Below are 24,051 nucleotides of genomic sequence, written 5' to 3' on the forward strand. Positions count from 1 at the left end.
GACTCCAGCCACTGGAGAGTTTTCCCCCTGATTCCTATTGACTTCAATTTTAATAGGGCTCCTTGATGCCACACTCGGTCAAATGCTGCCATGATATCAAGGGCAGTCACTCTTACCTCACCTCTGGAATTCAGCTCTTTTGTCCATGTTTGGACCAAGGCTGTAATGAGGTCTGGACCAGAGTGGTCCTGGCGGAACCCAAACTGAGCATCGGTGAGCAGGTTATTAGTGAGTAAGTGCCGCTTGATAGCACTGTCGACGACACCTTCCATCACTTCGCTGATGATTGAGAGTAGACTGATGGGGCGGTAATTGGCCGGATTGGATTTGTTCTGCTTTTTGTGGACAGGACATACTTGGGCAGTTTTCCATATTGTCGGATAGACGCCAGTGTTGTAGCTGTACTGGAACAGTTTGGTTCGAGGCGTGGCTAGTTCTGGAGCACAAATCTTCAGCACTATAGCTGGGTTGTTGTCAAGACCCATAGCCTTTGCTGTATCCAGTGCACTCAGCCGTTTCTTGATATCACGCGGAGTGAATCGAATTGGCTGAAGACTGGCTTCTGTGATGGTGGGGCTATTAGGAAGAGGCTGAGATGGATCATCCTCTCGGCACTTCTGGCTGAAGATGGTTGCAAATGCTTCAGCCTTGTCTTTTGCACGCACGGGCTGGACTCTGCCATCATTGAGGATGGGGATGTTTGCAGAGCGTCCACCTCCCGTTAGTTGTTTAATTGTCCACCACCATTCATGACTGGATGTGGCAGGACTGCAGAGCTTTGATCTGATCCGTTGGTTGTGGAATCGCTTAGCTATGTCTATCGCATGTTGCTTCTGCTGTTTAGCATGCATGTAGTCCTGAGTTGTAGCTTTGCCAGGTTGGCACCCCATTTTTAGGTAGGCCCGGTGCTGCTCCTGGCATGCTCTTCTACACTCCTCATTGAACCAGGGTTGATCCCCTGGCTTGTTGGTAATGGTAGAGTGAGGAATATGCCGGGCCACGAGGTTACAGATTGTGCTGGAATACAATTCTGCTGCTGATGGCCCACAGCGCCTCATGGATGCCCAGTTTTGAGCTGCTGGATCTGTTCTGAATCCATCCCATTTAGCACGGTGGTAGTGCCATTCAACACGTTTGATGGTGTCCTCGGTGCGAAGACGGGACTTCGTCTCCACGAGGACTGTGCAGTGGTCACTCCTACCAATACTGTCATGTACAAGTAATTTTCCCCTCGTCCCCTCGTGTTGGTTCGCTCACCGCCTGCCGCAGGCCCAGTCTGGCAGCTATGTCCTTCAGGACTCGGCCAGCTCGGTCAGTAGTGTTGCTACCGAGCCACTCTTGATGGACATTGAAGTCCCCCACCCAGAGTACATTCTGTGCCCTTGCTACCCTCAGTGCTTCCTCCAAGTGGTGTTCAACATGGAGGAGGTAGGTGGTAATCATCAGGAGGTTTCCTTGCCCATGTTTGACCTGATGCCTTGAGATTTCATGGGGTCCAGAGTCAATGTTGAGGACTCCCAGGGCCACTCTCTCCTGACTATATATCACTGTACCACCACCTCTGGTGGGTCTGTCCTGCCGGTGGGACAGGACATACCCAGGGATGGTGATTGAAGATTCTGGGACGTTGGCTGAAAGATATGATTCTGTGAGTATGGCTATGTCAGGCTGTTGCTTGACTAGTCTGTGGGACAGCTCTCCCAATTTTGGCACAAGTCCCCAGCTGTTCGTGAGGAGGACTTTGCAGGTTCGACTGGGCTTGGTTTGCCTTTGTTGTGTCCGGTGCCTTGTGGTCCGATGCCGGGTGGTCCGTCCGGTTTTATTCTTATGATGAATTTTTTAAGCAAGATTTTACAACTGAGTGGCTTGCTAGGCCATTTCAGAGGGCAATTAAGAATCAACCACATTGCTGAGAGTCTGGAGTCACATATAGGCCAGACCGGGTAAGGACGACAGGTTTCCTTCCCTAAAGGATATTCGTGAACCAGATGGGTTTTTACGACAATCCGATAGTTTCATGGCCACCATTACTGATACTAGTATTTTAATTCCAGATTTTATTTAATTAATTGAATTGAATTTAAATTTGCCACCTGCCGTGGCGGGATTTGAACTCATGACGCCAGATTATTAGTCCAGGCCTCTGGATTACTAGTCCAGTAACACTATGCTACCGTACTGTACTTATGGGGATAGAAATTCATTTTTGACGGTCATGCATTGACCGACCACCTGTTATAGGCCCAATATTCAGTTCCATTGAAGTCAAGCTATCTTGTGGATGGATCTCCTTCTAAGAGATTATGTACAGTACTGGATTATTGTTTTCATCAGCATTCAAACCATAAGGAAGATTAACCATAAGGAAGATTAATATTTAAAATATTTTAATTAAAATATTCTTGACGTATTATTAGTAGCACTTACAGATTTTTAAAAAAATCTTTCTCCAGAAAAAACACAAGAAGGGTTCCATTGATCTACAAAAAATCAAATGTGCAGAAATAGTGAAGCATGACAGTGGTCCTATTCCTTGTCAGAACAAGTATCCTTTTCAGGTAGGTCAAATCATGATTATTCATTTTATTCTGACTTGTGATGTATACATTTTTTTGTTCTCTGCTTGTGGTTGATACTAGCAAGGCTGCATTTATTGTCCAGTCCTAATTGCCATTGATGTGAGCTTTCTTAAACTGTTGCAGTCAGTGTGGTGAAGGTGCTCCCACAATGCTGTTAAGTCAGGAGTGCCAGGATTTTGACACTGACAGTGACATGTCCAAGTCAGGATGGTGTGTGACTTGGAGGTGATGGTGTTCCCATGCACCTGTTGTTCTTGTCCTTCTAGGTGGTGCTGCTTCCCAAACCCGTGGAGGAACAGTGACATATGTCCAAGTCAGGATGTTATGTGACTTGGAGGTGATTGTGTTGCCACAACATTGCTGCTCTTGTCCTTTTTGGTGGTAGTCATAGTGGGGAGAGAGGTGTTGCTGAATTAAACCTTGATGAGTTGCTGCATTGCATCCTGTTGATCGTACATACTGCTGCCACAGTGCACCAGTGATGGAGGGGGTGGATATTGCGTCCATTTGCAGGGGACAAACTTTGCATCATAAACTTCTGAACCCCACCCTGCTGGGAAGAACTGTGAAGTGCCCCCTTAATGAGGGGATCGAAGTGCGTATATAATAAAAATGCTGAATCTTTGGGGATCCAGGCCTGGATCCTTATATTGGCCCCAAAACCACTGATACAGGCTGGTGCAACAGTTTTCACTCAGCATTAAGCTCCCAATGATCCAGTCAGCCACTGAGAGGCTGGGTGGGAGTCCTCGCTGACGCCCCCAGCCCTACTGGTCTTTTTGAGCAGATGGAGCCTCCGCCTCTTACAAGGCTCTGGGGAATCCCTGACTTGAGGCCGAGACCTGGTGTACCCAGTTACAATCAAATTTACTGCCCTTCTAGTTCACGACTGCTGGGGTTATAGTGGGAGTGTGCTGAAATATCTTTGGCCCCAGAAACTCCACCCAACCCACAGTTCTATCTGACTTGCCAATTGCATGCTCAAGCTGGAACCAATGCTGTGCGATCTTGGTGTCCTGATTGATGCTGATCTGAGCTTCAAACCCCCATTATCCTAACAATCATCAAGACTGTCCATTTCCACCTCCCAACATCGCTCGCCTCCGAACCCCCACTGAAACCTCATCCTTAATTTCTCCAACATTCTCAACTCCACACCAAATAAACTCCAACTTGCTCAAAACTCCTACCATATCGTGTCATGCTCACCCATGACCCTCTGTCCTTACAGACCTCCATTATCTCCCTGCCCTCACCCTTCATCTCTTCCTCCTCCTCTCCTCCTCTCCTCCCCCCCCCCCCCCACCATTGCTTTACTCCATTTCCTTTATGTTTCTCCAAACTTACCTCTTTGATCATGTTTTCAGTCATTTCCTTTAACTCCTGCTCAGTGTCCCTTCCTTTGTCTTTTTGTGAAGCACCCTGGGATGTTTCTACTACATTTCAGGCCCTATATATGCTGGTAAGAAAACATGTCGAGAGGAATTTAAATTAGTTTAAAGATGTTTTTATTTTTTTAGAAAGAGCTCCACTTATTCTTGTGTTGCACCTGTTTTTTCCAATTACCTGAAGCCACACCTTGGTGATGCTACACCTTTTAGTCAGAATTGATGCAAATGTCCCCAATAGTTACCACCTCACCACTTCTTACTATTCTGTCTGATTGTCCTGTTGCACTTGTTCATGTTTGACTACTCTCTTGCTCTCTCTGTTGTTGACTGCTAACCTGCTAACTCTCTCTAACATCAGATGGGACGTATTGTCACAGTCTTTCATATTCCTTTAAAACCAATTAATTGTGCCATCATATATGGATGAAAAAGAAAAATTGAAAAATTTGCACAAAAGAATCCCAGGTTTCACTGGCTGTGCTGCTGTTCATAGTGTCATAAAAAACAAATTATTGCAGTGGATATTGAGGTTACTATTTTATGAACATTTTATGTTTTGGCTGCTGGTTCTAAATTTCCATCTTGCATTGGTTTGCTGAATTGTATAATAGTGCAAATTGTACATGTAATAATTAAGATTATTAATTTCTTGAGGCTGTGGACAGCTGGGGTTGCAGTGTTCCACTTCTGGAACCCTTGAAACAACATTCAACTATTTCTGTGACGTTGCCAGTGATCACCATTTCACTTAGCAATACAGAAGTTAAGGTTTGGGGAGCTTCATTAAAAGGCATGACGATGGATAGGTAATGGCTAACATTTAAGGAATGAATGCATGATTTGCAACAGTTATACTTTCCTTTTTGGAGCAAAAACACAAAAGGAAAAATGGTCCAACCATGGCTAACAAAAGAATTTAAGGACAGTATCAGATCCAAAGAGGAGTCATATAAAGTTGCCAGAAAAAGTAGCAAGCCTGAGGATTGGGAGCAGTTTAGAATTCAGCAAAAAAAAGGACCAAGAGATTGATTAAGAGGGGAAAAATAGAGTATGAGAGTAAACTTGCAAGGAACATAAAAGCAGACTGTAAAAGCTTCTACAAGTATGTAAAAAGAAAAAGATTAGTGAAGACAAATGTAGGTCCCTTACAGTCAGAAACGGGAGAACTTATGATGGGGAACAAGGAAATGGCAGAGCAATTAAACAAATACTTTGGTTCTGTCTTCATGGAAGAGGACACAAATAACTTCCCAGAAATGCTAAGGAATCAAGGGTCTAGTGAGAAGGAGGAATTAAAGGAAATTAGTATTAGTAAAAAAAAATAGTGCTGGAGAAATGAATGGGACTGAATGCCAATAAATCTCCAGGGCCTTATGATCTGCATCTCAGAGTATTAAGAGGTAGCCATGGAAATAGTGGATGCATTGGTTGTCATCTTCCAAAATTCTATAGATTATGGAACAGTTCCTGCAGATTGGAGGGTGGCAAATGTAAACCCACTATTTAAAAAGGGAAGGAGAGAGAAAACAGGGAACTACAGACCGGTTAGCCTAACATCAGTAGTTGGGAAAATGCTAGAGTCTATTATAAAGGATGTGATAACAGGCACTTAGAAAATATCAACGGGATTAGACAAAGTCAGTATGGATTTATGAAAGGGAAATCGTGTTGGACAAACCTACTGGAATATTTTGAGGATGTAACTGGTAGAATAGATAAGGGAGAACCAGTGGAATGTGGTTTATTTGGATTTTCAGACGGCCTTTGATAAAGTCCCACATAAGAGGTTTGTGTGCAAAAATAAAGCACATGGGATTGGGGGTAATATACTGGCATGGATTGAAAATAGGTTAACAGACAGGAAACGGAGAGTAGGAATAAATGAGTCTTTTTCAGGGTGGCAGGCGGTAACTAGTGGGGTACCGCAGGGGTCAGTGCTTGGGCGCCAGCTATTCACAATATATATCAATGATTTGGATGAGGGGAACCAAATGTAATATTTCCAAGTTTGCTGACTACACAAAACTAGGTGGGATTGTGAGTTGTGAGGAGGATGCAAAGAGACTTCATGACGATTTAGACAAGTTGAGTGAGTGGGCAAATACATGGCAGATGCAGTATAATGTGGATAAATGTGAAGTTATCCACTTTGGAAAGAAAACCGAAAAGGCAGAGTATCATTTAAATGGTGATAGATTGGGAAATGTTGATGTACAAAGGGACCTGGGTGTCCTTGTACGCCTGTCACTGAAAGCAAACATGCAGCTGCAGCAAGCAGTTAGGAAGGCAAATGGTATGTTGGCCTTCATTACAAGAGGATTTGAGTACAGGAGCAAGGATGTCTTACTGCAGTTAAACAGGGCCTGGGTGAGACCACACCTGGAGTATTGTGTGCAGTTTTGGTCTCCTTACCTAAGAAAGGATATACTTGCCATAGAGGGAGTGCAGCGAAGGTTCACCAGACTGATTCCTGGGATGGCAGGACTGTTGTGTGCGGAGAGATTGGGTCGACTAGGCTTGTATTCACTGGACTTTAGAAGAATGAGAGGGGATCTCATTGAAACGTATAAAATTCTGACAAGGCTAGACAGACTGGATGCAGGGAGGATGTTTCCCCTGGCTGGGGGGTCCAGAACGAGGAGTCACAGTCTCAGGATATGGGGTAGGACATTTAGGACTGAGATGAGGAGAAATTTCTTCACTGAGGGTGGTGAACCTGTGGAATTGTCTACCACAGAAGGCTGTGGAGGACAAGTCACTGAATATATTTAAGAAGGAGATAGATAGATTTCTAGACACAGAAGGCATCAAGAGGTATGGGGAGAGAGCGGGAATATGGTATGGAGAGAGAGGTTCAGCCATGATCATGTTGAATGGCGGAGCAGGCTCGAAGGGCTGAATGGCCTACTCCTATTTTCTATGTTTCTATCAGAGGACAAGTCCATGATGAGGATGGAAGGACCAGGGAAAGCTCCTGAAGAAATGTAGTATGGAAAGTTGGGACAATCAACACTTCCATGCTAAGAATTCCAAAAACGGAGAGGGTGGAAAGAGGGGAAGGAAGAAAATTGTCATGTTCAAAGGATTTTTCGGACTTTTTACATAGAGTTACATCGAAACTACAGCACAGAAACAGGCCATTCGGACCAACTGGTCTATGCCAGCGTTTATGCTCCACATGAGCATCCTCCCTCCCTACTTCATCTAACCCTATCTGCATACCCTTCTGTTCATTTTTCCCTCATGTCCTTAAATGCATCTATGTTATTTGCATCAACTACTCCTTGTGGTAGCGCGTTCCACATTCTTACCACTCTTGGGTAAAGAAGTTTCTCCTGAATTCCCTATTAATTTTATTAGCGACTATTTTATATTTATGACTTGTAGTTTTGTACTCCCCCACAAGTGGAAACATTTTCTCTTCGTCTACCCTATCAGGTCACCCCTCAGCCTTCTCTTTTCTAGAGAAAAGAGCCCAGCCCGCTCAGCCTTTCCTGATCAGGATATCCTCTCAGTTCTGGTATCATCCATGTGAATCTTTTTAAAACCTCTCCAATGCCTTATATCTTTTCTATAATGTGGAGACCAGAACTCTGCACAGTACTCCAAGTGTGGTCTAATCAAGGTTCTATTCAAGTTTAACATAACTTTTCTGCTTTTCAATTCCATCCCTCGAGAAATGAACCCCAGTGCTTGATTGCTTTTTTTATGGCCTTATTAATCTGCGTTGCTACTTTTAGTGATTTGTGTCTAGCAACATAGGAACAGGAGTGGACCATTTAGCCCCTCGAGCCTGTTCCGCCATTCAGTGAGATCATGGCTGATCTGTGACCTAACTCCATATACCTGCCGTATTCCCATATTCCTTAATACATTTGGTTAACAAAAATCCATCAATCTCAGATTTAAAATTAACAGTTGAGCTAGCATCAACTGCCGTTTGCAGAAGAGAGTTCCAAACTTCTACCATCCTTTGCCTGTAGAAGTGTTTCCTAACTTCACTCCTGAAAGTCCTGACTCTAATTTTTAGGCTATGTCCCCAGTCCTAGACTCCCCAATCAGCAGAAATAGTTTCTTTCTATCGACCCGATCGGTTCCCCTTAATATCTTGAAAACTTCCATCAAATCACCCCCTATTCTAAATTTCAGGGAATACAGCCCTAGTTTATGTAATCTCTGCTCATAATTTAACCCTTGGAGTCCAGGTATCATTCTAGTAAATCTACGCTGCACTCCCTCCAAGGCCAATATATCCTTCCTAAGGTGTGGTGCCCAGAACTGAACACGACTGCAGGTGTGGTCTAACCAGGGCTTGGTATAGCTGTAGCATAACTTCTACCCCCTTGTGTCCTAGTCCTCTAGATATAAAGGCCAGCATTCCATTAATCATTTTGATAATTTTCTGTTCCTGTCCAAGACATTTTAATGATCTGTGTTCATGGACCCCTAAGTCTCATTGGACCTCCACTGTTTCGAGCTTTTCACCATTTTAGAAAGTATTCTGATCTATCCTTTTCAGGTCCAAAGTGGATGACCTCACGCTGGCCTACATTGAAATACATTTGCCATTGTCTGTAGAATATTTTACTATTTTTTAAATATATTCCTTGATAATTTAATTTCATAATTACTCTTTGTTTTCCTAATTTTTTTATTACTTCTTTTCTAATCTTTGTATTTCCTTTGATCATCCTCCTTTATTGTCTATGTACTTAGAGTATTCCTTTTTCTTTAGTTTCAGTTTTATCCTGATCTTTTTATTTATCCATGGTGTTTCAATATTAACTAGTTTGTTCTTGCTTTTTAGAGGAATATATTTCTCCTGAACTCTCTTGATCACAGTTTTAAATATTTCCCACTGCTGTTCTATCTCTTTGTCTGTCAATTTTTTTTCCAGTTTATCTTCCCTAGTTCCATTCTCATCTCCATTAAATTAGCTTTCTTCTAGTCTATTACTTTGGTCTTTGTCTTGTTTATGTCTTTCTCAATCATTATTTTAAACTGTATTATGTTATAATCGCTGTTGATGTTCCTAGATGTTCCCCTCGCTTACTTCTCTTATCTGCCCTGGATCATTTCCCATTAGTAGATCCAGTAGTGATTCCTCTCTTGGGCTTCTCGCATACTGGGTAAGAAAGGAGTCCTGTACACACTGTTTTTAAAAACTCCATTCGCTTTACCCTTTTCCCTACCTCTTGCCAGTTTATTTGGGGGTGACTGAAATCTTCCATGATTATTATTCGATGCTTTTTACTCATTTCATAGAATAGTCTACATATTTCATCCTCCACTTCCCTTCCACTATTAGGTGGTCTGTAGAATATACCTATTAATGTGATCGATCCCTTCTTATCCTTTGTCTCAATCGATATGGATTCTGTTTCTATCTTAAAGTTACTTATGTCCCTTTTTTCTATTGCCGTTATGTTGTCTCTAATTCGTACAGCTATCCCACTCACCCCTTCTTCCTTTCCTACCCTTTCTAAATACATTATATCCTGCAATATTTAACTGCCAGTCCTGTTCTTTATGAAGCCATGTTTCAGTTATACCTACCACCTCTGGCTCCTCACTATGAATTATGGCCTCCAGCTCCCCTGCTTTTTGTTTTGGATGCTGTGCACATTACTATACAGGCAATTTAATTTGTTTTTAATAATTGTTCCCCTCACTTTATTTTTGTCATTTTGTACTCGTGTTGTATAACTATATTTGTTCCCTGACTCCTTGTTATCCTTCTTCCCAACCACAGTCTGACCTTTATTTGCTATTTATTTTTTCTTCAGACTTGTTATTTTCACCAGATCCCTCCCCTAGTTTAAAGTCCTATCGACAGCCCTGTTTATCCTTTCCGCGAGGACATTGGTCCCATTCCAGTTCAGGTGGAGCCTGTCCCAGCGGTACAGCTCCTTTCTATTCCAGTGCTGGTCCCAGTGTCCCATGAAATGGAACGCTTCCTTCCCACACCACTCTTTTTCAGCTACGCGTTCACCTACCTGATTTGTCTATCCCTATGCCAATTCGCACGTGGCTTGGGTCGTAGACCTGAGATTACCACATGTGAGGTCCTGCTTTTTAATTTAGTTCCTAACTTTTGATATTCCCTTAGCAGGAACTCCTCCCACTTTCTTCCTTATGTCATTGTTCCCATGGACCATGACAACTGGATCTTCCCTCTCCATTTCCAAGTTCCTCTCCAGTTGCTCTGAGATATCCTTTACCCTCCTACCAGGTAGGCAACACACCCTCCTGGACTTTCGGTCGTGACTGCAGAGGACGCTATCTATCCCTCTAATTATCGAATCCCCATAGACTACTTTTCTATTCTGCTGCTCCACCCCTTGGACTGCTTCCTGCTCCACTGAGCCATGGTTAGCATTATCCTCACAGGTAGAAAGTACATTATACCTGTTGGATAGGACCAGTGTCTGCGGGACCTCCTTCACTCCCTCTCCTTGGCTCCCCTTCCCCTGCTGACTTATGTGTCGGAGTGTCTCTAACTCGCACTCTAGCTCAAAGACTCTGAGCCAGAGTGTCTTAAGCTAGAGACGTTTTATAGTTTAAAAATAGTGTGTGTATGGTAAATTAACGACTTTGTTTAATTTCCTCGGGTTCTGCTGCTCTGTGCTGTCTATGACATCACCTTTTTGAGATTTTTCCCTGCTCCAGTTTCCTGCTCTTTTTAACTGTTTTGCTAACGTACTACCCACTACAAACACTAACCAACCACTAAAGACACGAACTAATAAACTAAGGGGGTGATTTTAAACCCCAAGAACGAGTGGTTGGGGGCGGGTGGGAGTTGAAAATAGTTGATTTTTGGATCGTAACCGCAAAATATTTGGAATTGGCGTTCCCAGTGGGAAGCCTGTACTTCTCCCCGCCGACGTTAAATCCGGAAATAATGCTGGGTTGCGGTCAAGACCCAAAAAACAACAATTTTCAACTCCCACTCTCCCTCAACCCACCCATTCATGGGGTTTAAAATCACCCCCTAAATACTTACACTGACTTACCTTGGGCACTCCGCTGTGATGTCACTTTTTGATTTATTTTTTTCGATTTCGCCGCTCCCACTCTGTGTTGGTCTTCCTCTCTCACTGCTCCTGCTTTATTTTTTTTTTATTCGTTCATGGGATGTGGGCGCGCTGGCGAGGCCGGCATTTATTGCCCATCCCTAATTGCCCTTGAGAAGGTGGTGGTGAGCCGCCATCTTGAACCGCTGCAGTCCGTGTGGTGAAGATTCTCCCACAGTGCTGTTAGGAAGGGAGTTCCAGGATTTTGACCCAGCGACGATGAAGGAATGGCGATATGTTTGCAATTCGGGATGGTGTGTGACTTGGAGGGTAACATGCAGGTGGTGTTGTTCCCACGTGCCTGCTGCCCTTGTCCTTCTAGGTGGTAGAGGTCGTGGGTTTGGGAGGTGTTGTCGAAGAAGCCTTGGCGAGTTGCTGCACTGCATCCTGTGGATGGTACACACTGCAGCCACTGTGCGCCGGTGGTGAAGGGAGTGAATGTTTAGGGTGGTGGATGGGGTGCCAATCAAGTGGGCTGCTTTGTCCTGGATAGTGTCGAGCTTCTTGAGCGTTGTTGGAGCTGTACTCATCCAGGCAAGTGGAGAGTATTCCATCACACTCCTGACTTGTGCCTTCTAGATGGTGGAAAGGCTTTGGGGAGTCAGGAAGTGAGTCACTCGCCGCAGAATACCCAGCTTCTGACCTGCTCTTATAGCAACAGTATTTATATGGCTGGTCCAGTTAAGTTTCTGATCAATGGTGACCCCCAGGATGTTGATGGTGGGGAATTCGGTGATGGTAATGCCGTTGAATGTCAAGGAGAGGTGGTCAGACTCTCTCTTGTTGGAGATGGTCATTGTCTGGCACGAATGTTACTTGCCACTTATCAGCCCAAGCCTGGATGCTGTCCAAGTCTTGCTGCATGCTGGCACGGACTGCTTCATTATCTGAGGGATTGCGAATGGAACTGAACACTGTGCAATCATCAGCGAACATCCCCATTACTGACCGTATGATGGAGGGAAGGTCATTGGTGAAGGTCATTGATGAAATGGTTGGGCCTCGGACGCTGACCTGAGGAACTCCTGCAGCAATGTCCTGGGGCGGAGATGATTGGCCTCCAACACCACTACCATCTTCCTTTGTGCTAGGTATGACTCCAGCCACTGGATGGTTTTCCCCTTGATTCCCATTGACTTCAGTTTTACCAGGGCTCCTTTGTGGCACACTCGGTCAAATGCTGTCTTGATGTGAAGGGCGCTCACTCTCACCTTACCTCTGGAATTCAGCTCTTTTGTCCATGTTTGGATCAAGTCTGGATCTGAGTGGTCCTGGTGGAACCCAAACTGAGTGTCGGTGAGCAGGTTATTGGTGAGTAAGTGCCGCTTAATAGCACTGTCGACGACACCTTCCATCACTTTGCAGATGAATGAGAGTAGGCTGATGGGGCGGTAATTGGCCGCGTTGGATTTGTCCTGCTTTTTGTGGACAGGACATACCTGGGCAATCTTCGACATTGTTGCGTAGATGCCAGTGTTGTAGCTGCACTGGAACAGTTTGGCTCGAGGCGCAGCTAGTTCTGGAGCACAAGACTTCAGCACTACAGCTGAGATGTTGTCGGGGCCCATAGCCTTTGTTGTATCCAGTGCACTCAGCCGTTTCTTGATATCACGTGGAGTGAATCGAATTGGCTGAAGACTGGCTTCTGTGATGGTGGGGCTATCGGGAGGAGGCCGAGATGGATCATTCACTCGGCACTTCTGGCTGAAGATGGTTGCAAACACTTCAGCCTTGTCTTTTGCACTCACGTGCTGGACTCCGCCATCATTGAGGATGGGGATGTTTACAGAGCCTCCTCCTCCCGTTAGTTGTATAATTGTCCACCACCATTCACGACTGGATGTGGCAGGACTGCAGAGCTTTGATCTGATCCGTTGGTTGTGGAATCGCTTAGCTCTGTCTATAGCAAGTTGCTTCTGCTGTTTAGCATGCATGTAGTCCTGAGTTGTAGCTTCACCAGGTTGGCACCTCATTTTTAGGTTTGCCTGGTGCTGCTCCTGACATGCTCTTCGACACTCCTCATTGAACCAGGGTTGATCCCCTGGCTTGTCGGTAATGGTAGAATGAGGAATATGCCGGGCCATGTGGTTATGTTCTGAATTGTTTTGTTTTTGCGGAATATGATTGTGTCCTTTTTTTACGAATGGGGAATTGGGGTGATAGGTGGTGAATGTGTGAATATTCAAGTGTTTTGAGATGGGCTGTTTTTTAGGTAATATGAAATTTGACCTTTTACAGCTTTCACCTGTTCTTTTCTTGGAAAGTGGTCTTCATCCCAAAGAGTGCCATCTTCCTTTCATGCACATCTTGCCACAGCACTGCCAAATCTTGAGCATCGAAGAGAGCAGTGTTGCTCACATGTCTCTGCCGTGTCCACTGTGAATAAGTCTGCTATTCTGACATCACTGCAACTTTTCCTTTAATGGTGAGCTGAAGTTCTTTAAGAGCTTCTATTTCACTGGACTTTCCCCATTTTTTTGGGCAAGCTTTTCGTGTGCCAGTAGCCCATCCAAAGTAGGGGAAGGGGCTCCCATTGTAAAAGTTATGGCAGTCCATCGCTTGAGCTGCCAGAGCCCATTTCGCCCAGCCCTTCCTGATGTTCAAAGTTAGCCCAGTGTGGTGCTATCCTTAAAATATTTTTATGGATAGGTCCTATAGGTACCTTTTAAGTCATTTGGTACCTTTTTCAACATTGTACCTTGAGAAAATTATGGAACATTTCCCTCTTTCCCCCGCCCCCCCAAGCCATCTCTTCACGAGGTGGCCTTCTGAGCCACCTTCTGTGTTGTTTTGTGGCAAAACCATATATATTTTTTCCATTAACGTGCTGTTCCTCACAAATCCTCCATTAATTCTGAGAAAATTAGCTAGACATATGTCACAGGTTCCAGGAGTATGGCTAAAGGAAAGGCATTGGATGTGTTGCGTACTGATTTCTATCCGCCCACAGTTCCACACAGAGTTTAAAGTCTGCATATTATGTAAAAACTGAAGGAAATGCTTATATAGTGAGATAATCAAAATAATGAAAATGTGGCTTTCACAATCTGTGTGAGTTGCAATATGACTAATGTAGATGGTGGGAGAAAGAGAACTAAAGAATGACTGACTTAGCAGGGACAGTTTCTACAGACACAGTAAGGGAAAATTATGTGATTCCTGTATTGGAAAAGCTTCAAATGAACAGGTGTCTTTTTCCAGTTTGCATAACTTACCTTAATCATGCTACATGTGGAAACAAAATAGAAAAAGAACAGTTGTTGAGCCCTAGGTTTACCTCCAGGAAAGCAGAAGTTCACCCAGCCTAACTTCCACCCATATTACTGCACGAACATTTTGGTGCTGACACATATTTCTATGTATGTGTCTGATGTAATAGAATGATGTGTGATAATGGTCATGTTTCATTTTTGACATCTATAAAATAAGTAAAACTTGGAGAGAATGGAACATGCTTGAAATGTGTTTTTAAATGAAGTTCTGAATTGTCACTTGTTAGATAAAATATTACATAGAAATTAAAACAAGGAAGCAGGCTGTTCAGCCCAACCATTCCATATTGTTTATCCTCCACAAGAGCAGTAGTCCTAATTTCCTGTTCCTGAGCTGTTCCCATACCCCTTTATTCCTCTTCCCTTCAGCCACCTATCTAATCTATTAAATGTTGACATGGTCTCTGCTTCAGTCACTAACGCTGAGAGTGCATTCCACAGCCCATCTGTGTGTATATATATATATATATATGTATGTGTATATGTGTATATATAAAACAATTTTTCCTGATCTCTTTCCTACATCTTTAATCTATGTCTCCTCATTCCAGATCCTACAACCACTGGAAGTTGTTTCTGTCTACACAGTTCCATCCCTTTATAATTTTGAACACCTCTATCAAATTATCCCATAATCTCCTCTCCTCTAATGTAAACAGCCTCAGTTATTCAAGTCTTTCTTTGTAATTGCATTTCCTCTTACCAGGCAGTATCCTAGTGAATCTGCACTGTACCCTCTCTATTGCCTCAACATCTTTCCTATAGTGTGGAGCCCCAAACTGCACAATACTCCAACTGTGGTTTTATTGAGATTTTATACAGATTCACTATTACATCTCAACTTTTATATTGTATACCTCTTGCCATAAAACCCAGTATTCTATTAGCTTTTAATGGCCTTATCCATTTGAGCTGTTGGTTTTAATGTCTTGTGAACCTGAATCCCCAAATCCCTCTGCTCTGCCACATCATCCACCATTTTTAAAACTAAAATGAATCACCTCACATTTACTGACATTGAATTCCATCGACCACTTTTTTGTCTATTTCACAATCTTATCAATAGCCCCTTGCAGCTTCCTTTGGTCCTCAAAATTATTCACTCTGCCTCCTATTTTAGTATCATCTGCAAATTTCAATACCACTCCCTCCAGCTCTATATCCAAACCATTGATGTATGCAATGAACAGAAGTGGTCCCAGAGCGGAACCCCGTGGGACACTGCTATCCACTTCCAACCATTCTGAGAAATTGCCCTCAACTCCTACCTTTATTTTCTTCCCTTCCAGCCAGTTTTCTATCCAATTTGCCACTCTCCCGGCTAATTTCATACCCCTTAATCTTCTCTTACAGCCTCTTCTGTGGTGCCTTGTCAAAGGCTTTTTAAAAAGTTCTACACCATATCCACTGCATTTCCCCCATCCAGTATAACTGCCACCTCCTCAAAGAACTCTTATCAGTCTTATCTACTTGTGATGGAAGGGGTGACAGAGTCACCCCTGCCATCACTAGTTAGCAGCTTCATGCGATGAGAGTGGCTGAACGGGATTCAAAATAATCAGAGGCCTATTTATCTGTGCAGACAGGCTTTCTAGGGATCTGTGGGACAGATGAACTGAGATTCTCTGCACCAACAGTACTGTAACATTGTAGGTAACAGTCGCCAGGGCTTTTCCTGTCCCTGATCTTTAAATGTGACCTTTCATAACTGTGAGAGACAGAGAAAGTTCTCCACAAGGAAAAAACAACTTAAATGGTTTCTTTTGGTCCTGGATCCTCTCTCCGCTGTCTTCACGTGGCAGGAAAACCACAATGACTTCCCCCACTCAGGTCAGAGTTAAAACTGCAGTCAAGATTCAGTTCCCTTAATCTGCATATTTAAAGAAGGTTAAAATTGAAGACGGCGGGATCCAGGCAGATGTCGGCCAGTAAGTTAGAGTTTAAATCGCCCCTGTTGTCTCCCAGGTGCTAGGGTAAAGGACATTTCAGAAAGTTTAGAAAAGATTATGAAGTAAAAGGTAGAGTAGCCACTTATTGTGATCCATGTGGGAACCACTGATACAAGAAAGAAAAGTCTGAAGTCCTGCAAAAACAAGGTTAGGAGATGAGGAAGCAGGCTTAGGAGCAGCACTCCAAGGGTAATAATTTCAGAATTACTGCCCCAGTAATATGCTAGATTAGGGAAGGATAGGAAGATTAGGAAACTCAACATATGATTAAAGGTTTATGTCAGGAAGAGGGTTTCTTTTTCCTTGGCCCATGTGGGCTGATGGCACCAGATCTGGGAAAAATGGGAGCTATTCTGCAAGGATGGGCTTCATCTAGACAGGAAGGAGCTTATGTACTGGCAAAATGGATAAATAGGGAAGTAATGAGTGATTTAAACTAGGAAGGAAGGGAGCAGGGAAAATAAAAGTAACCAGGAAGAGCCAGCAGAGAAAGTAATAGATGAGGTTAATGTACAAGTAAAGAATTTAGCAAAAGGGACATAATGCAGAAGGAATAATGAGATTAGAAGAGGAAAATAACATTGACTAGGTATAAACAGTACTCCTGAACCCTGGGAGCCACACCTACAACTCTCACACGGCACCAGTCTCAGCTCTTGTGAGAAACGTTGTTCTGCGATTAGCCCCTAGCTGCTTTGGGGCTTTCTTGCAGTTGGCTGTGAAGATGCCCAGCCTTCATTTTACACTGCATTTGTAAACCCCTTGAGCAGCACTGCAGTTTTAAAACGGGGATGTGGTTTGCACTGACAATGCCATACTTATTGCATAATGAACAATTAAATAGCTTGATAGGGCATTAAGAGTCAACCACGTAACGTGGGGCTGGAGTTAAAGGTAGGTCAGACTGGGTAAAGTTGGCAGGATTCCTTCCCAGTACGGGTATGGTAGCATAGTGGTTGTTACTGGATTAGTAATCCAGAGGCCTGGACTAATAATCAAGAATTATGAGTTCAAATCCTGCCACGGCAGCTGGGGAATTTAAATTGAATTAATTAATTAAATAAAATCTGGAATTAAAAAATCTGTTATCAGTTATGGTGGCCATAAAACTACCGAATTGTCGTAAAAACTCTTCTGGCTTACTAATGTCTTCAGGGAAGGAAACCTGCCGTCCTCACCCATAAGACCATAAGAGATAGGAGCAGGAGTAGGCCATTCGGCCCCTCGAGCCTGCTCCACCATTCAATGAGATCATAGCTGATCTGATTTTTACCTCAACTCCACTTTCCTGCCTTTTCCCCATACCCTTTGACTCCCTTGCTGATCAAAAATTTGTCTAACTCAGCCTTGAATGTATTCAATGACTCAGCCTCCACAGCTTTTTGGGATAAAGAATTCTAAAGATGCATGACCCTCTGGGTGAAGAAATTCCTCCTCATTTCCATCTTAAACGGGCGATCCCTTATTCTGAGACTATGCCCCCTAGTTTTAGATTCCCCCATGAGGGGGGAATCTTGTATGTTTCAATAAGATCTCCTCTCATTCTTCTGAACTCCAATGAGTATAGACCCAACCTGTTCAATCTTTCCTCATAAGACAAGTCTTTCATACCCGCAATCAACCTAGTGAACCATGTCTGAACTGCCTCCATTGCAAGTATGTCCTTCCTTAAATAAGGACACCAGAACTGTACGCAGTACTCCACGCAGTACTCCAGGTGCGGTCTCACCAGCACCCTGTACAATTGTCGCATGACTTCCCTGCTTTTATACTCCATCCCCCTGGAAATAAAGGCCAATATTCCGTTTGCCTTCCGGATTACCTACTGCACCTGTATGTTGACTTTTTGTGTTTCATGTACGAGCGCACCCAGATCCATCTGTACCGCAGCATTTTGTAGTATTTCTCCATTCAAATGATATTTTTGCTTTTTTATTTTTCCTCCCAAAGTGGATGACTTCACATTTTCCCACATTATATTCCATCTGCCAAATTTTTGCCCATTCCCTTAACCTGTCAATATCCCTTTGCAGACACTTTGTGTCCTCATTGCAACTTGCTTTTCCACCTATCTTGGTATCCTCAGCAAATTTGGCCACAAGACACTCTGTTCCTTCATCCAAGTCACTGATATATATTGTAAATAGTTGAGGCCCCAGCACTGAGCCCTGCAGCACCCCACTAGTTACAGATGGCCATTTTGAAAATGACCCTTTTATCCCGACTCTTTGTTTTCTGTTAGTTAGCCAATCCTCTATCCATGCCAGTATATTACCCCCAAGACCATGAGCTCATATCTTGTGCAGTAATCTTTTATGTGGCACCTTATCGAATGCCTTTTGGAAATCCAAATATACTGCATCCATTGGTTGCCCTTTATCCACCTGCCCTGTAATAAATTTGTCAGACACAATTTCCCCTTCATACAATCAAGGAGAGTCAACATGGTTTTATTATGAGTCTCCAAATGTCCTGCTGCTACTTCCTTAATAATGGCTTCTAGCATTTTCCCAATGACAGATGTTAGGCTAACTGGTCTATAGTTACCTGTTTTCTGTCTCACTCCCTTCTTGAATAAGGATGTTATGTTTGCGGTTTTCCAATCCACTGGGACCTTTCCAATGCATCCACTATCTCTGTAGCCACTTCCTTTAAGACCCTTGGATGCGAACCATCAGGTCCAGGGGACTTGTCAGCCTTTAGACCCATTAGTTTACCGCGTACTTTTTCTCTAGTGATAGTGATTGTTTTTAGTTCCTCCCTCCCCTTTGCCCCTTGATTTTCTACTATTATTGGTATGTTATTAGTGTCTTCTACTCTGAAGACAGATACAAAATATCTGTTCAATTCCTCTGCCATTTCCTTGTTTTCCATTATTATTTCCCCAGTCTCATCCTGTAAGGGACCAATGTTTACTTTAGCTGCCCTCTTCCTTTTTATATACTTGTAGAAGCTTTTACTGTCAGTTTTTATATTTCTTGCTAGTTTACTCTCAATTTATTTTCTCCCTCTTTATTATTCTTTTAGTCATCCTTTGCTGGTTTTTAAAGTTTTCCCAATCTTCGGGCTTACCAGTAATCTTTGCCATGTTGTATGTTTTTTCTTTTAACCTGATGCCATCCTTGACTTCCTTAGTTAGCCATAGTTGGTTCACCCTTTTTGTGGAGTCTTTCCTCTTCACAGGGATATATTTTTGTTGCGAGCCATAAAATATCTTTTTAAATGTTTGCCACTGCTTATCCACCATCATACCATCTAATCTGTTTACCCAGTCCACTTTAGCCAATTCCGCCCTCATTCCTTTATAATTGCCCTTATTTAAGTTCAATACAGTAGTTTCAGACCCCAGATCCTCGCTCTCAAACTGGATGTGAAATTTATCATGTTATGACCACTGCTTCCCAAGGGATCCTTTACTTTGAGATCATTAATCCTGTTTCGTTACCCATTACCAGATCCAAAATGGCCTGTTCCCTGGTTGGTTCCCCGACGTATTGGTCTAAGAAACAGTCCCTAATGCATTCTATGAACTCCTCCTCGGGGCTATTTTTGCCAATTTGATTTGTCCAATCTATGTGAAAGTTAAGATTGCCCATGATTATTGCATTAACTTTTTTACAAGCCCCCCTTATTTCCTGATGAATATTTTGCCCTATAATGTAGTTACTGTTAGGCCTATATACTACTCCCACCAGTGATTTCTTTCCCTTGCTATTTCTTACCTCCACCCAAATTGATTCGACATCTTGGTCTTCTGAGCCAAGATCATTTCTCACTATTATACTAATTTCATCCTTTATTAACAGAGCTACCCACCACCTTTTACCTTTTTCCCTATCCTTCGAAATGTTAAGTAACCTTGAATATTTAGCTCCCAACCTTGGTCACCTTGCAACCACGTCTCTGTAATGGCCACGAGATCATACCCATTTGTTTCTATTTGTGCCGTCAATTCACCTGGCCTTGCCTATAAGTGACTCCAGACCCACAGCTAATGTGGTTGATTCTTAATCGCTCACTGAAATGGCCTAGCAAGCCACTCAGTTGTACAATCACGCTACAAAAAGTCACAATAAGAATAAAACCAGACGGACCACCTGGCATCGGACCACCAGGCACCTGACGTGACGAAGGCAAACCAAGCCCAGTCAAGCCTCCTCACTAACGTGCAGACTTGTGCCAAAATTGTCTGACAGACTAGTCAAGCAACAGCCTGACATACACATAGAATCATACCTTTCAGCCAACGTCCCAGACTCTTCCATCACCATCCCTGGGCATGTCCTGTCCCACCGGCAGGACGGACAGACCCAACAGAGGTGGCAGTACAGTGGTATACAGTCAGGAGGGAGTGCCCTGGGAGTCCTCAACATTGACTCCAAATCTCATGGCATCAGTTCAAACATGGGCAAGGAAACCTTCTGCTGATTACCACCTACCACCCTCCCTCAGCTGATGAATCAGTCCTCCTCCATGTTGAGCACCACTTGGAGGAAGCACTGAGGGTAGCAAGGGCACAGAATGTACTCTGGGTGGGGGACTTCAATGCCCATCACCAAGAGTGGCTCGGTAGCACCACTACTGACCGAGCTGGCCGAGTCCTGAAGGACATAGCTGCCAGACTGGGCCTGCGGCAGGTGGTGAGCGAACCAACACGAGGAAAAAACTTACTTGACCTCGTCCTCACCAATCCAACTGTTGCAGATGCATCTATCCATGACAGTATTGGTAGAAGTGACCACCGCACAGTCCTCGTGGAGACGAAGTCCCGTCTTCACACTGAGGACCTAGCAGCTCAAAACTGGACATCCGTGAGGCGCTGTGGGCCGTCAGCAGCAGCAGAATTGTATTCCAACACAATCTGTAACCTCATGGCCCGGCATATTCTTCATTCTAACATTACCAACAAGCCAGGGGATCAACCCTGGTTCAATGAGGAGTGTAGAAGAGCATGCCAGGAGCAACACTAGGCAAACCTAAAAATGAGGTGCCAACCTGGTGAAGCTACAACACAGGACTACATGCATGCTAAATTGTGGAAGCAACATGCTATAGACAGAGCTAAGCGATTCCACAACCAACAGATTTGATCAAAGCTCTGCAGTCCTGCCACATCCAGTCGTGAATGGCGGTGGACAATTATACAACTAACGGGAGGAGGAGGCTCCATGAACATCCCCATCCTCAATGATGGCAGAGTCCAGCAAGTGAGTGCAAAAGACAAAGCTGAAGCATTTGCAACCATCTTCAGCCAAAAGTGCCGAGTGGAAGATCCACCTCTGCCTCCTCCTGATATCCCCACCATCACAGAAGCCAGTTTTCAGCCACTTCGATACACTCCACGTGATATCAAGAAACAGCTGAGTGCACTGTATATAGCAAAGGCTATGGGCCCCGACAGCATCCCAGCTGTCGTGCTGAAGTCTTGTGCTCCAGAACTAGCCGCGCCTCTAGCCAAACTGTTCCAGTACAACTACAATACTAGCATCTACCCAACAATGTGGAAAATTGCCCAGGTATGTCCTGTCCACTAAAAGCAGGACAAATCCAATGCGGCCAATTACCGCCCCATCAGTCTACTCTCAATCATCAGCAAAGTGATGAAAGGTGTCGTCGACAGTTCTATCAAGCGGCACTTTTTTTTTTATTCGTTCATTGGATGTGGGCGTCGCTGGCAAGGCCAGCATTTATTGCCCATCACTTATTACCCTTGAGAAGGTGGTGGTGAGCCGCTGCAGTCTGTGTGGTGAAGGTTCTCCCACAGTGCTGTTAGGTAGGGAGTTCCAGGATTTTGACCCAGCGACGATGAAGGAACGGCGATATATTTCCAAGTTGGGTAGGTGTGTGACTTGGAGGGAACGTGCAGGTGGTGGTGTTCCCATGTGCCTGCTGGCCTTGTCCTCTTAGGTGATAGTGGTCGTGGGTTGGGAGGTGCTGTCGAAGAAGCCTTGATGAGTTGCTGCAGTGCATCCCGTGGATGGTACTTACTCACCAATAACCTGCTCACCGATGCTCCGTTTGGGTTCCGCCAGGACCACTCTGCTCCAGTCCTCATTACAGCCTTGGTCCAAACATGGACAAAAGAGCTGAATTCCAGAGGTGTGGTGAGAGTGTCTGCCCTTCACATCAAGGCAGCATTTGACCGAGTGTGGCACCAAAGAGCCCTATTAAAATTGAAGTCAATGGGAATCGGGGAAAACTCTCCAGTGGCTGGAGTCCTACCTAGCACAAAGGTAGATGGCAGTGGTTGTTGGAGGTCAATCATCTCAGCCCCAGGACATTGCTGCAGGAGTTCCTCAGGGCAGTGTCCTAGGCCCAACCATCTTCAGCTGTTTCATCAATGGCCTTCCTTCCATCATAAGGTCGGAAATGGGGATGTTCGCTGATGATTGCACAGTGTTTAGTTCCATTCGCAACCCCTCAGATAATGAAGCAGTCCATGCCCGCATACAGCAAGACCTGGACAACATCCAGACTTGGGCTTATGAGTGGCAAATAACATTCGTGCCAGACAAGTGCCAGGCAATAACCATCTCCAACAAGAGAGATTCTAACCACCTCCCCTTGACATTCGACGGCATTACCATTGCTGAATTCCCCACCATCAACATCCTGGGGGTCACCATTGACCAGAAACTTAACTGTACCAGCCACATAAATACTGTGGCTGCAAGAGCAGGTCAGAGGCTGGGTATTCTGTGGCGAGTGATTCACCTCCTGACTCCCCAAAGCCTTTCCCCCATCTACAAGGCACAAGTCAGGAGTGTGATGGAATACTCTTGACTTGCCTGGATGAGTGCAGCTCCAACAACACTGAGGATGCTCAACACCATCCAGGACATAGCAGCCTGCTTGATTGGCACCCCATCCACCACCCTAAACATTCACTCCCTTCACCACCGGCTGCAGTGTGTACCATCTACAGGATGCACTGCAGCAACTCACCAAGGCTTCTTCGACAGTGCCTTCCAAGCCCATGATCTCTACCACCTAGAAGGACAAGGGCAGCAGGTACATGGGAACAACACCACCTGCACGTTCCCCTCCAAGTCACACACCATCCTGACGTGGAAATATATCGCTGTTCCTTCATCGTCGCTGGTTCAAAATCCTGGAACTCCCTACCTAACAGCACTGTGGGAGAGCCTTCACCACATGGACTGCAGCAGTTGAAGAAGGTGGCTTCCCACCACCTTCTCAAGGACAATTAGGGATGGGCAATAAATGCTGGTCCTGCCAGCGACGCCCACATCCCATGAGTGAGTTTTTTGAAAAAAAGAAAATTGATGTTGGAGGTAACCTGGATATTGGATATTTTTGGCCAACTGCTGTATGCTGCAGGTGACACATTAAAGCTGAAGTTACACCTTGTGCTCCAGCATCTGAAGACAGGCCAATCAGGACACCAATCCTGGTCTGTGTGCTGGAGACACAGTGTGGACATGCAGCACGGTCAGATCTTTCTTGTTCCTCTTCTGCCCCCTTGCACCTGCTCCTCTTCATTAGTGTTTAATGCTTCACGTTCACATGATGCCCATTGCTCAGTCTCATTAATTGCCTGCTCGTGAGTGCTAGGAAATGTGCTGATGCTAGGGGCAGATGTAATGCTTGAAGCAATGTATTGTGATGTGCACAAGGCCGTCGAGCCACTGTTTCCCAGAATCTCACGTTGGAACAAACTTATAGTAAGATGGAATGCATCCCCAAGATAATAACTTCAAATAGAAATAAGAGCAACAGATGTAGCCCCTGAACTGCCTCTACTAAAGTGGTCCTAGAGAGAA

The 24,051-nt window shown here is 44.4% G+C and overlaps 1 protein-coding gene across 4 annotated transcripts in view; it reads left to right on the forward strand.

Moving 5' to 3' along the window:
• Window positions 1-24,051, forward strand: part of tec (tec protein tyrosine kinase) — a 164,351-nt gene that overhangs the window by 36,787 nt on the left and 103,513 nt on the right. For 3 of the 4 annotated variants that reach the window (XM_067988091.1, XM_067988106.1, XM_067988097.1), the window contains exon 3: window positions 2,454-2,558. The exons of the other annotated variant lie outside the window; for it this stretch is intronic. In XM_067988091.1, coding sequence (XP_067844192.1) covers window positions 2,454-2,558 — 105 coding nt within the window. The remainder of the gene's footprint in view (window positions 1-2,453; window positions 2,559-24,051) is intronic. 4 annotated transcript variants of the gene reach the window in all.

Source organism: Heptranchias perlo, chromosome 1 (genome assembly GCF_035084215.1).
Source record: "Heptranchias perlo isolate sHepPer1 chromosome 1, sHepPer1.hap1, whole genome shotgun sequence".
NCBI lineage: Eukaryota > Metazoa > Chordata > Chondrichthyes > Hexanchiformes > Hexanchidae > Heptranchias > Heptranchias perlo.